Here is a 14,683-nt window from a genome sequence, read left to right as displayed (position 1 = left end):
CTGCAAACAAAGCAAGCCCAACATGTAAACACACGTGCACACACAAAATAAACGTGAAAACATAAAAAGGCAAGGCTCCAGAAACTACATTCCCACAGTATTCTGTACGTCATCTAGCAGAGCAAAAAAAGAAAAAAAACCTCACCATCTACTGTAATGGTTTGCTAGCTCTCCACATCCCTCCACTAGTCTAAAAAGGGAGGAACTAAATTTGTTTCAGAGTTGACTCCCTAATGCCTGGCACAGTGGCTGACAGTGGAAAATACTCAATTTATACTTTTGGATCAATGGACACATGAATGAAAATAAACAAATAAAAATATTCAACATGTTTTAAAAAAAAAAAGAGCATCATTAGTTTGCTAAGAAAGAAAACAAGGTTTGAAGAGGCTGTGAGGAAAGTAAGTGGCCACAGCCAGCTGGCCGACTTCTTCCCTATAGCCAGGAAAGAGCACGTCAAGGCTTTAATCTGGTATTTACATATAAGCATTTGCTCAGTGGTCACTAGCACTGACACCAAGCAGTTTCTCTAACAGGTGCTTGACCATCTCCTAAACCTTGGATTTCTCCAAGGGCATTCTTCACAAACAAGACCCAAGAATATTTACTAAGCCATATTTCCTATACTGTTGCTAACCATCTTTCTTAACATATACTGAAAACAAGCAATAAACGCAGTATTTTTTTAAGGATTATAAAAGTTATATTTATTCACGATGCTACATTTATTGCATTCCCTTAGAAAAATAGAGGCTATTTATGTACCCAATTTGCCCATATAAAACTTTATACAAATTATGTGTAGCACATAAAGGCCTCTGGTACAGCTAAAATCCTGACACTACAATTTGGGTAATCCTGCTTCAGGGTCTCCAGTTTATCAAGTCTGTCAACAGAAAATAAAAACTGAAACTACAGTCAGTCTTGCTGCTCACACTTAGAAATTATTTTAAATATAATAAAATAAAATTTTCAATTACTCTAAAACCCAAAAAAGTAAACTGGAAGGGGATACATTTTGTTACCAATTTCAATTTAACAGTATGACAAATTCACACCTTATTTTGGCTGGGTCTTTTTTTAAAAAAAAAAAAAAATCACCTTAGTTTTGACATTATCTTTCTAAGCTGTGGCTGCTTCAGAAGGTAATTTGTCAAAAATATTTACCAAACAATTTTAATAATATTCCTTTTACAAAATGGTACAATAACACCTTAAGAAACCAGAAAATACTAAATGTCTTTGGCTATGTAACTAAAAGGCCATTCTTCCAAACAGAATAGGGCATATTCACCTCAGAACCAACTACAGAAACAGAAAGCATAACAAAAATATGCACAGAATTTAATGAGAATTTGTCTTCCTTTTTTTCTCATTCTACCCATATAATAAGCAAGGAGAATGCAATTTACATAATCTTCCCAGATGAGACTCAACAGCACTTCAAAGATACCCAAACTTCTGCAAAGGCAAAGTGAATTAAAACAATTACACAACTAAGGGAAGACTAAAGGGACAAACGTTATTTGCAATTTTCTTTTAACTTGTTGGCTTCCTTTTAAGCCTTACAAGTGTAGAAATTATAGCTGATAAAAGTCACAAGCCTCACAAATGGAACTATAATATAAAAATAAATCAAATGAAACATTTATTAATAAATGAAGCCTATTTTATTACTTCAAGTGTTAATGATAAAAAAATTTCCGCACAGCTGTTGCATTTAAAAAAGTGAAACTACATACTATATTTCTAGCTTGGTAAACAGATGAACCTGATGTCTTTGAATGACATAACAATTGAGCATTGTACAGTACATCTTTCTGAAGACCCGTAAATTAGAGAACTACTGGCTTAAAGTTAGTGATTATGAAACAAATAAGTATTCGTAGTTTCAGCTGCTTTTTTCTTCCTCAGCCATCAGGTGCTCCATCCATTTTACATGTCTGGGTTGAAGAATAAATGCAGTATTTTAGGTTATGCTACTTCCCATCTCAAATGTGTTGTGCCTGGGGACAGCCAATGACTCTCCATCTGCATTTGCTTAGCCCTTTTGCTAGCACTTCAGTTCAGGGTGAAATAACGATACCAAAACTTCCAAAGGGGCAACGTGCTAAAGCCACTTCTGATTTAATTTTGCTAAGATCTAGTCACAGAAATCTATCTCCATGCCACAGAGCTCGAGAAAGAATTGTGACAGCATGGAGAAAACGTGAGAAGAGTACACAGCTGCACACTTCCTTTTCTTCAAAACACTGAACAGATGGTGGGAATGTGAGTTGGGGCAGCCACTATGGAAAACAGTATGGAGGTTCCTCAGAAAGCTAAAAATAGAACTACCATATGATCCAGCAATCCCACTCCTGGGCACATATCCGGACAAAACTTTAACTCAAAAAGATACATGCACCCCTATGTTCACAGCAGCACTATTCACAACAGCCACGACATGGAAACAAGCTAAATGTCCATTGACAGGTGAATGGATAAAGATGTGGAACATATATACAATGGAATACTATTCAGCCACGAAAAAGAATGAAATAATGCCATTTGCAGCAACATGGATGGACTTAGAAATTATCATACTAAGTGAAGTAAGGTCAGACAGAGAAAGACAAACACTATATGATATCACTTATATGTGGAAACTAAAATGTGGTACAAATGGACCTATCTACAAACCAAAACAGACTTGTGGCTGCCAAGGGGTAGGGGAGGCGGGAGAGGGATGGACTGGGAGTTTGGGGTTAGTTGATGCAAACTATTACATATAGAATGGATACACAACAGGGTCCTACTGTACAGCACAGGGAACTATATTCAATATCCTGTGATAAACCATAACGGAAAAGAATATGAGAAAGAATGTATTTATGTGTGTAACTGAATCACTTTGCTGTACAGCAGAAATTAACACAACATTGTAAATCAACTATAATTTTAAAAAAGAAAAAAAAAAGGCCAAAACACTGAACAGAAAATACAATGTTATTCCCCTCCCAATCCCCATGGCCCAGTAATAACCACGACAGAGCCATTTACCTTTATTCTTCCTGGTAAGGACCTCAGCCTGTTCCCAAAGATCAAAGGCGGTAAGGACATGGGAAGTAATGGTGACATAGGAAGATGTCATGCTTTGGATGGTGACTGGAGTGCTGATGGTGGCGGGCATCCCCCCGCTCCCCACACTGCCAGCACTTGACTGGGATCCTATGGAGCTGGCTGGAGAAGGCATTGGAGAGAGGGGGGATGGTGTGCCTGTGCTTCTGGAAGGTGGAAGAAAAGAGAACTGGTTAGTCACCTGAACTCCCAGATCACAGATCTCCTGTTTCTGGAACTGCAGTCCAAGTCACAAGGCTTTAGCGTGTACTTGCCAAAATGACAATCACTTCTAAAATCACTTCTACAAGGTCAGAGAGGCACCGCACCCTTCACCTTCAGTATTCCGGAAATTTATTTCATAAAACACAGTGGGATGGGGCCCTCCAAATGGAAAAAGTAACTGGAGAGACGTAAGGTGTACTTCAATGGACATAGAATCAGGTGGGCAAATCTGTATTCCAAGTGTATTTCCCAGGCCCTTTACATATTTTACTCCCTTGCCTGGAATCCCTTCTCTCCCCAACCCCTATTCCAACTTCTCCTAGGAAGACAATACTTCCCCTGAGAAATAGTCCTCATCTCCGATATATTCATTCTCTCATCCACTCAATACACATCACTGAGCTCCTACTCTGCACGTAGCTCTCCTCCAGACACTGGGGATACAGCACAGCTTCCTTTCTGTCACCACTTGAACTCGTCTCTTTGCATTTATCACACCTCATTATACTTTTCTGTCTATTCCTTTTCCTGCCTCACAAGCACCTCGCAGGCAGGGACCATCTCTTCCTAACCTCTGCATTTCTAGCCCTTAGCACAGGAGGTGCTCTGGATAAACACCTGCTGAGCCCATAACTGACTGAACAGAGGGCAGCCCATGAGGAGACTGGGCATCAGGGGACTCACACTGTGCTCTGTGTTCTCCTACTGACTGTCTACCTACACCTGCAAGTTCACAAGTGCCTTGATACGGATCAAACGAGAAACACAAGTGAAGTCACTCAGTCGTTAAAGAAGTGATGGATATGACATGGAAAGATGGGTCAGCAGCAGTGGCCTCATCACATAGTTACATCTGCCCTTGGGCTTCATGAACTCTAATGGATCCTAAGCATCCCCAGCAGAAAGTTCATTTTGAAGAACTAGAGCAGAAGCTCCCCGAGGGCAGCAATTCCTGTCTGCCTTGTTTACTGCTACTTCCCTGCGCCTAAAGCAAGGTTTGGTACAAGGAAGGTGCTAGACAAATGGTGAAGGAGTGATCTAAAATCATGTGACTGACAACCTATTAACTTAGAATAATATCTCAGAGGTAGGAGTCATGAAAATTTTCAGAGGTAAAGAAGTTGCTTCTCAATCAGGACTTTCTTTTTTTAAGAGAGGCCATATGGGAATCTCTTCTTTTGAATGTGCTGGAAATGGGGCAATCTTCTAGGTGATGTTCTTAAAATAGCAAAACCCGTCAGAACTGGGAGCTTTTCAAGGAATACGACTAAATTAAAAAAAAAAAAAAATACTAGGCAAGTACCAAAGGGAAGAAAATTCTATCTTCATCTTAAAAACACCCGCACAAGGACTCTGTTTTTCGACAGCTTATGGAACAAATGAGCAAAAAGTGGGGGAGAAAATTTAGCTAGAGACAGCTGTTTTGATTCTTAATATCCCTGTTACAGACCCTGGAGAAGGGAACTGGTTCCAGAAAGTTCTTGTTTACTGAAATGCTAAGACAGCGTGCTGCATAGAAGGAGAAAGGACCTTGGCTCTGGTTCCGCTGGCTCCGCCTGTTTTACATTGTTGGGCATATCCAAATATCCTCAAAGCTCTAAACTCTGGACCCTAGATTCTCTGTAGTTATCTTTTTAATTTATGTTGCCCAACCAGCAAACACCCTGATTTTTAACTATTCCTCAAAAAGGTAGAAATGTGCTAATGATTTCAGTTGAATGAGCAAATCAGCACATAGATGTAAACAATTTTTGAAACAAAGTCACAGCAAGAGGTAAAGAAAGAAAGAACTTAATTTTGGAAGCTATTTAAATTAGACTGATCATTACCTTGCAATGCATGGAGAAGGTGCCTGGGCAACTTTGGAAGAAGTCTTGAAGAAGTGTTCATTAAGAGTACGGGAATACTTTATTGCTATATCTTTTTTACAACGAAACATAGCCATGTTCAAAATGGACTGGCAACGCATGCTGTGAACATAAACATAAGTTGAAGTGAAGCATTAGCTCCGACTCATGAGTATCACACTACTACAGAGAGCAAGCCACCTAACCTTTTCCCTAATGTTCACCCTAATGAACATGCTGGGTTTTCCTCAGCGGCGCGAGAAAGTGTATCGAGAATCTCACTGCACTGTTCACACTAACGTCAGAAGTAAATACTGGTGAAACAACACAAATATACAAGGATATAATTTAAGTCACAAGACCAAAGTCATCAGTAAAATGATGGGGTTGTAAAATGGCAGTAGATGCCATTTCATAATAATTAACCATCAGTGGGATTAACCCCTTGACCACACATCCTACCACTTTCTGGTAGTGATTCGCTTTTCATGATCATTTTCACTTTAAGCAAACAGATATGCAAAAGCAGGTGTACTTTGCTATTTAGACAAAGAAAAAAATACACACCATAAAACAGCAAATATTTTCTCCTGTGTTGGTGTTGTGGCATCCGAGAAGGATTTTAATGACATTATGAATCTATAGGAAAATACAAATGTACATCAGGTTAAAAAAAGGCAGTCAGAAAATCCCAGGCACAAAGATATCTTATTATGTTTGTCTTGGTTTTATATTGATTTTTCCTGAAGATGTGAAGACATGACAGCAACGCAGAAGAAAAATGAGGATTTGGAGCAACAATTCAGGCCATTCAGAAAATTAGGCGAGGACATGCCTTTTCTCTGACCTGTCCACCTGCTTGAACCCAAGTAGACTTGTATCCTTACTGAGTCCCCTCCTGAAATGCAGGTAATAAACAAAGACAAGAGCTTCAGCTGAGATGAGAGGGCATCTGATAAGAAAGTAAAACTGGAAAAACCAACCCTCTCCCTGAAGGGTTTGGCATTTCACTGTGCACTTGGCAAAATGATGCAGACCAACCCAGTTGTTCTGCTCTAGCACTTCATCTGGAATACATTTTTAGTTCATGACAAAAAATAAAAAAAGTTTCTGGATCAGTAACTTTTTTAAAGACTCCCCTTTGTTAAGCTGTCTTCAGACCAAAGTTCAAGTGGATTAAAGCAATAAAGGTAAGGACAGAGAAGTACTTAAAAGGAAGGCAAAATGAGTCTGCACTTACTTGATGAGGTCTAGGGTTTCTGCATAGATGGAGCAAGCTGACTTGGACGCTGGGCTTTCCAATTCCATGGCAATGCCACACTCAATAAAGGACAAGGCAGCTTCCAGGTACTTAAAAGCCTTCCCAACCTTGTCCGTCTGTGGGCGAAGAACAGGGTCACTGTTAAGCCTAACACGGACTTTTACTTAGTTTCTCACATACATTCTTTACAGAAACTTCCCTCCACTGTCCTAATTTAACTATGGCTAGAGAGAAGTGTGAGAACAAACAAACTCAATATAATAACCAAAGCCCGTCAGCTCTGACCTACTGAGAATTTTCTTTTACTAAAAATTCAGTAGGAAAGAAACAACAATCTTGTAATAAGACTATACTCTCAAAACCTTATTAAAGTACATATTCAAACTAAGGCACTCAGTACATGGTCCCCTTGTTACTAGTGTGCAATTACCCATCATATGATTTTCCTGGCAAAAAGGTTATTCTACACAACTAGAATAATGCAGGCACAGTTTCTTTGTACGATTTGAAGTTTATCTTATAATAAGTAAAAAATGTTATGGTTTACAAGCATCTTAGACTTCATGTCAAACAATAATCTTTTTATGTATTTTAGAGCCCAACAGGTCATCTCCTCTGGGAGCCTGGGTTAAGGGCACAAGGCTATCCCCTGGGCCAACAGGGATAAAATTTCAGAGTCCCTTAACAGGAATGTAGAAATATGAATGCAATCCGATATTGGTGGTCATCTAACCCCGAATACATATTTTGTCACTTACGCTCTTCTCACTTGGTGGAATTCAGCCAACTTGACTGAGACTGTGCCGAGTCTCACTACATATGAGACGTCATATGCAGCACACATTGTAAGAGCAACTGATCAACACGACATTTGCAAGGTTGTAGTTTCTGCTAATGTCTCTACTTTGATATGTTCAAAAAGAATGAATGAAAACCATAAAGGTGCAAGTGGAGTGTAAGGAGATGGTGACACATCAGCAAAGAAAGAAGGTTTGGCAAAGAAAGATGGCTACTAATTTTAATTTTTAAAAATAACTTGAGGGACTTCCCTGGCAGTCCAGTGGTTAAGACTCCGTGCTCCCAATGCAGGGGGCATGGGTTTGATCCCTGGTCGGGGAACTAAGATCCCATACACCATGCGACATGGCCAAAACAAACTTGCTTTAAAAATATTTTTTCTAGGGGCTTCCCTGGTGGCGCAGTGGTTGAGAGTCCGCCTGCCGATGCGGGGGACACGGGTTCGTGCCTCGGTCTGGGAAGATCCCACATGCCACGAAGCGGCTGGGCCCATGGGCCATGGCCGCTGAGCCTGTGTGTCTGGAGTCTGTGCTCCGCAACGGGAGAGGACCACGTACCGCAAAACAAAAAAAAAAAAAATTTTCTAGAGAACCCAGGGTCAGAAAATTAGTGACAGAAAGAATAAAAATCAATCAGCATGTCCCAAATAATCAACAGTATAGGGCCTTATTGGTTTGCTTCACTGGTGCGAATTTAACTCTTCAAGTTTACTTATTCAATACCATCTTCTTCATGGGATTTCCAAAATTTATATTGGCCTTAGGGTAGAAACAAAAGAAACTATACTAAAGCAATTTGCCAGTATCCACTTCCTTAAGTATTTTGTAAAGTTAATAATGAAAATATTCCTGTGATAACTCCATGTATCTCCTGAGACAGGGTTAAACTAGTAGAGTTCTAATTTCCTTAACAGTAAGTAAAATAAGAATAGAGGTGAAATACACTACTCTATATTCAGTTGTGCACTTCACTATCTGGAATGCAAGATGGTCATCTTTGAGACACTGTGCAAGTAAAGGAGAATATTGTGAAGAGGCTGGCCATTCAGGCTTCTGTCCAAACTGGCATATTTTGAGAGTGGAATGAGCTAACATTACTTATTAAAATGGGATGCAATAGCCATAGGGAGAAAGAAGATGTGCATATGCATAGATTAAAAGCAACACAAAAAGTTCCCTGGAGTATTAATCTTGTTTGAATAATGAAGGAATCTAGTGCCCAGTGTCAAGATAAGTTTTTGATAACTGGCTGACAAAGTACTGAATATTTACTCTTTCTCAAAAATCAAAAGATGTATACAGTTCTAGTAACAGCCTTGGAGAACTGAAAGGAAGAGGTTAGAAAGATACCACTGTTTGGTGCTATCTGAGGCATCTTAATCTGACTCAGGTCATGCTGGTACACGGTCACTTGAGAGATAGTGTCTAATTTGTGTTTGACTCTCCTACAGCATCCAGCATGGTAAGGACTCAATCAACATTTTACTCCAATGAATGGGGACCTGATAAAAGGGTCTCAGCCCATCCCTTCCCAGCCTGACAAGAGATGCCAGGCTACAGACTGGGGTTGAAGAACACTGGGCTAGGATTTTGAGGCCACCATGGACTGATCTGATCCAATCCCCGTGGACCTCCAGAGTTTGTGGTTAGGTTTGCCTGTGGCAGAATCAAGGCAACCTATGCTGTTCTCTTGTGGTACAAAGTTCAACATACGGTATCTGCAGGGGTTCAGGTGTGGGGAATACACCAAGCAAATAAAGGCCCCAGAGACTTAGATGCTTAAATATGACAAAGGGCAAGTATTAATAACTATACTGCAGCAGAGAAATAAAAGCATTATTTATGTATGCAATTAACAAAACTACCACCTTCCGGAAAGTCCAACAGCCACCAGGTAAAGAGAGTTCGTTTCTTTAAGGCATGTTTGCCAACAGTGCAATCATCACCTTCACCTTAAAATTTCATCTGATGGTACTGGTCCACTGTTCGCTGTTAGCCTCTAACAGTAAACAGGGCGTTAAGATAATTTTGGAATGCAAACAGGCTACCTCACTTTTTGAAATGTTTTGGGGTGACCACAAATTGACCAGCTTTCAATAAGCCAGAGTTGTTTTTCACATCCAAAGAATTGATTCAGTGGGACAAGGAAGCCCTCATGTATATTAAATAAAACACTACCAGGTAGATCAACTTTCATTCATTTAGATATAAAACGTGAAACTAGTACTGTCTCTCTGCCCATGATCAGACGGAATCAGTGAAGTCAAAACAGTGTCACTTCCCTAGGAACCGAACCACTCAGCCCTCGCTCATTCCGACCCTGCTTACACTGCGGCCAATGTCAGGCCCCCGCAGCCCTACCCCACCCCCACCCCGCCCCCAAGCCACAGTTAGTGATTTGGAACGAGACGGCAAGTGTTTGAACGGAAAACATTCCACCAAAGGGAGAAAGAGCCCAGACTGACCACTAATTCTGCTTTGTCCTTCAACCTTCTGGCCTCCTTCATGTGAAAATCTGCTTGTTGTCTGAAAGACAAGAAAAGACCAGGGGTGGGTCACAGGAACCTAAAAGTATTGGACTGGGGCAAGATGACTTAAGGCGACTGGAGGGGGACGAGGATGGGAGGAGAGGCAGGGCAAAGAGGAGGCAGGGGGAGGGGGAGGGAGGGGGAGGGGGAAGCAGCAGCATCCAGAGCCTTACTTGTCCAACTTCATGTGAGGCTTCCCTGGCTTGGAGTTACCATTTGGCAAAGAAGGCACTGGAAAACGATTTGCAGTATCTCCAGAAGATCCCTTAAAAAAGATCATCATACCGATCACCCTGTAACATTTCAGACCATTGGCCTAACTGTACCGTCTCTCTAAATTAGCCCAAAATAGTTCAAAAGCAAGGAACTCAAATGCTGCACACTCTAGCTTGGTCAAGCACTTTCTCAGCTAGATTCAACTGAAACTGTAGATTTGGATTGTACTGGGGACACAGAAAAGCCATAAGACAAGAATGCCCAAGAGAACAGATTATCAACAAAGCCAAATTTAACATTTTCTCTTAAGCAATACATACACACACACACTCACCTACCCCAGGTTAACAGGAAGGAAGGAATCTGTATTCAAGAAAGTGGATATTTGTTCCCCCATTATCACTAATAATGAAAGTATTTGAGATCAAACATCCAAACCAAGAACTAACCAGGGTTATCATGTTTTACTGCCAAAAACCTGATAGAAAATTAACACAAAAATCTATTCTGGTTTTTCACCTCTGAACCACTTTAAGAAGAATAAACTGCCACCTAAATTATCAGGTAATATGAACTATCTTTTACTCTCCCTCTGGAAAGTAGAGCGTTAAGCACAAATAACTCATTACTGCTTTATTAGAAGTGACGAATAGCTCTGAAATACCATCGTAGAAAACGTATCTTATTTGGGCATTTAAAGTAAAGACACACCAACATATTCCCTTTTATACATTACTGCCTCCCCTCCTTACTTTGTGTTCTGTAGAGCTTCCAGGGCCCTTCCCCTCTACTTTTCTGTGCTTGGAAACAGAAGAGTCTCTGTGGTTGCCCTTGGTACTACTGGCACTTTTGGGAGGGTCCTGGCCACTGGGGTCGGCTTCCTGTCTTGACCTCTTTTGTGCAGGCTTGGCTGGCTTCTGGGAGGATGAGGATGACACAAGTGAAGGGGGAAGCATTTCCTTCTTTGAGGGCTCAGAGGAGGGCCTGGGCGCTCTGGAATGAAACATCATGCAAAACTAACTTAAGGCAAAACATGAACCGTATAACTTAGTTGTTGAGTTATAAGGACAAAATGGCTGTTGACACAAAAGATAAAGATATCACAGAGCCATGAAATCCATTTTTGTAGAAAGGCCAAATTTCAGAGCCCTTTTTTTCTGATGCCTTTGAAAACTACAGTCCTACCTGTGAGTAATGAATGAAGTTGTATAATTTGTCACTAAGCTTGCGGAGTCTGCCAATGGTCTTACCTTTACCCAAGCAAGTCACTCTGCAGTAGCTGCTGCCCAACCTGCACCTTGTCTCTGACAAGCAGGCAGGCCCAGCTGCCACCTCCTCTCTGCCCCCTTCACGTCTGACCCCTTCTCTCTCTCTCTTTCAAATCTCTGTTGGTTCCTACATGGTGACACGACTCACTTGTTTTTGCCAAGTCTTTTTGTGCTTTTGATACATCTAAGTTTGCTGCCAAATGAACCGTTAATTCTTCTAAGGTCCTCGTGAAGGAAAACAAACAGAACTTAGCATATCGTCAAAATGAGCCCGACGAGTTCACTATTCTCTCGTTCTACTGCAGAAGAAAAGTGTTTTGCCGTGTTGCCATCCAGGAAGATTCGATCACCTTCGCAGCCTGTTCCTAATCTCTATACTCACTTTGATTTAGAAGATTCTTTGTGGGAGGATGAGGGTGATGACTGCGATTTGACTTCTTTCTCCAGCCTGATTTTCTTGCTATCGTGGTCTCTTTCTGCTTCACCCTATTATTGTAGTATAACAGCAAATTATTACAAACATAATTGTACAGACAAAATAGAAAAAAATATGCAGCAAGGTCAATGAGAGCAATCAGACTTTTGGAAACTTCTAAACACACACAGAAACCTTATAAGTATCTACACTGTGTATGGGAGGGGGGTGGTGGTGAGGGCAGCAGACGGTCTAGATTTGATGTGATTTGTACTGAGACGGATTTGTACATGAGGAAGGACTAAGGAAAGAACCAGGTTTTTCTCTACTCAGGAAGAAAACAGATTCGTTTTCCCATGACAACATGTATATCAAATTTACAGAAAGTCCAAAATGCAGGCTCCTTCCCCCTGGTCTGTGCTCACGTAATGGCCCTGTGGGAAGGAAGCTTTCTAGCAAGGACAGTGAAGCGATGGGTGGGAGTCCTTCAATCGACTCAGGTGCTTTAGAATTAAACTCCTCAACTGTCAGCTCACGGGGAGAGAAATCTGGGACACCACCAGCCAATCTAGGACAATCCCTAAAAAACCCGAAATCCTCTCTTAGAGCCTTAAAGGGAAAAACAACATTCTTCAAATGATCTCATTGTGGGAGGCCCCGGTTTTCACCACAGTCTCTCCCTCGTTCTCTGAATTTCTCCAGGAAAAATGAACAAATTAAGATGTGTAGGCTCAAGCTCTGCCCAGGCGCAAATCAGCGGCCTGGCCCTGCTCAAAAGGAGGGAAATAGCAAAGACATGCCCTTCCCTCCCCCGGCATTCTGCAAGCAAGCGTGCCTGGGTGTGCGCCTCCATCCAGCCTTTCATAACTTCGCAGAAAACATCTCCCTCTTGTTTCAAAATGGACCACTGAAGATGGCTTATAAGGATACTTCGCTTTCATCTCTCGGTGTTTGCACAGGTGAGAACATTAAGAAGAAGGGAAAATATGGGGGAGAAAAGAAATCCAAGGGAAGGCTGGTACTATGGTACCACTGGAAGCCGATTCCGCTCTGTCCCGCACACTCCATCCCAGAGCTGCCCAGCACTTGGACACGGCTAGTCCACAGCGACAAGTGAAGTCAGGGACTTTGTCCAAAAAAGGAGAATGTAATCGTTTTTCTACTGATGAAATACTGAAGTGGTAATTTTAGACACACTGGATTAAATTATTTATCACTGTTTTTTTTTCCTTTTTATATTCTTAACGTGGCTACTAGAAAATTTTAAGTTATGTATGTGGGTCACATTATATTTCTACTGGACAGAACTGTTTTACACACTTTTCTAGAGGTGATCTGCAAAATGGACCTTGAACTTCCAATGAGCTGATGCAAAGAAAGAATTATTAAATGTACAGGTTAGGTAAGATAAAAACAAATCAGTTGCTCAGAAACATAACCATTCATTACAGAAGACCGGGGAAAAAGGGTCTTGAGGGACTTAATAAGAAGAGAACACATGATGTGAATAAGTATATCCCACAGGCATGGCTGAAACAGTAAATTTCACACGGCTGTTTCTCACGTGGCAGGCAGTGCAGGCCGGCAGCACAAGCCTGGAGCACAGTTCAGGACAGATGAAAGGTCCTGGCACAGGCCAGGAGAGGCCTGTTGCAGCTCTGCCCAGCATGTAACTCACCCTCCATTCAACAATTCATAATGAACTCAATGTTGGCAGAGAAGAAAGAATAAACCAGAAGTGACTGGTTAAAATAGAACCCTACTACTAAGGGGTATCCCCTCATCACTACACCCACTGTGGCCAAGAGGCTCTGCTACCAATGGCCCCAGTGAATTCTCTCGAGTTTTAGATTAAAGGCCACACAGCTGGCCCAGCAAGCATTACAAGAGGGTGGGAAATTTATCTTTCGAAAAAGTCACAGAATTTGCTAAAATACCCAGGCAGGTAATTAACTTGCACATGAAGTAGTTAGTAATACATACTTTTTTAAATGGAAGGCATTTCCAGGCAGTTAACGACATGTGGGATAAGTCCCCAAGACAAAGCTAAGCATAAACGGTCCACAAGGTTACTTTCTAAAGAAAACACCAAACCCCAGAGGTGGAATGAGAGTTAATTTTTGTTTGTATATCTTCATGCTGCTTAGGACATGCTAGTTATAACTAGAAACCAAAGTGGCAGGCCTTATAAACCACACATGAAAATAAGATTCATAGTGAGTCAATCCTCATAAACTGGTTTTAACTCAGGCTTGTGCCAATCAGTGACTCAAGAGAACAGCCCAAAACCAACAATCACCAAAGACTAACTTCAATGCTAGCTTTAACAACCATGTTGGCACTTTCTGGAATAATACACTTTATGTTGACATGTAGCAACTTAGAAGCTGGTAATATTCTGTCAGCTGGTAGAATGTAAGCCATTAAACCAATTAAGCAAAATCCCCTTCTGTTGACTGTGCTTGCTTTGACCCAAATTCACGCCTGTGGGCCGGGGTCAGTATTTTTGTAGTTGGAACCCTCTTGTCTTCTGTAGGAAGAGTCCCGGGGGCATCCCCAGAGCAGACACTCCGTGAGCATTCGTCAGCTGGCCCAGGAGCAGACCTGCACTACAACCCTAAGTGGATGGATTTAGCAAAGCGCCATTAGAGAGGGAGTCATCTGATCCTGGGTGGCAGGAAGCACACACTTGAATTCCAAGACTGGAAAACAGAAGGCAAGGAGTTCTTGAGATGTTTCTGGGTCAAGAAGCCATTTGAAAGTGAGGTGAGAGTGACGTACTCTCTTCAGAAGGAAAAAGGAGTCTCCTTTGCTCAGTGGCTTATCCACAGATCAACTCCCATTTCAGGGACCCCTGTCTAAGGTCTGGGTCTTGGACACTCCCTTTTTCCAGAAGGACAATGTCTCGACGGTGCCCGCATCTCCAACAGGAGGAGCCTGCTGGCCGATGACTGTTCCTGACTGACTTGTTTACTTTTCTTAACCTGTTGGGTCAGGCAGCCTCAGATTATCTGCCAAATGCGGCTC

At 41.5% G+C, this 14,683-nt stretch overlaps 1 protein-coding gene across 13 annotated transcripts in view; it reads right to left on the bottom strand.

The window, feature by feature from the left end:
- Positions 1-14,683, bottom strand: part of AFF1 (ALF transcription elongation factor 1) — a 230,812-nt gene that overhangs the window by 30,755 nt on the left and 185,374 nt on the right. For 12 of the 13 annotated variants that reach the window (XM_089912261.1, XM_022561660.2, XM_089912267.1 and 9 more), the window contains 8 exons: positions 11,624-11,727; positions 10,726-10,966; positions 9,931-10,022; positions 9,695-9,755; positions 6,412-6,548; positions 5,739-5,810; positions 5,154-5,294; positions 3,043-3,266 (listed from right to left, as the gene is read on the bottom strand). In XM_089912261.1, coding sequence (XP_089768387.1) covers positions 3,043-3,266; positions 5,154-5,294; positions 5,739-5,810; positions 6,412-6,548; positions 9,695-9,755; positions 9,931-10,022; positions 10,726-10,966; positions 11,624-11,727 — 1,072 coding nt within the window. The other variant, XM_089912273.1, reaches the window with a different exon arrangement.

This window comes from Delphinapterus leucas, chromosome 5 (genome assembly GCF_059928025.1).
Source record: "Delphinapterus leucas isolate spDelLeu-1000000601 "Yukka" chromosome 5, BTC_Dleu_Yukka2, whole genome shotgun sequence".
NCBI classification, from domain to species: Eukaryota; Metazoa; Chordata; class Mammalia; order Artiodactyla; family Monodontidae; genus Delphinapterus; species Delphinapterus leucas.
This window is presented reverse-complemented; position numbering and strand designations above follow the sequence as displayed.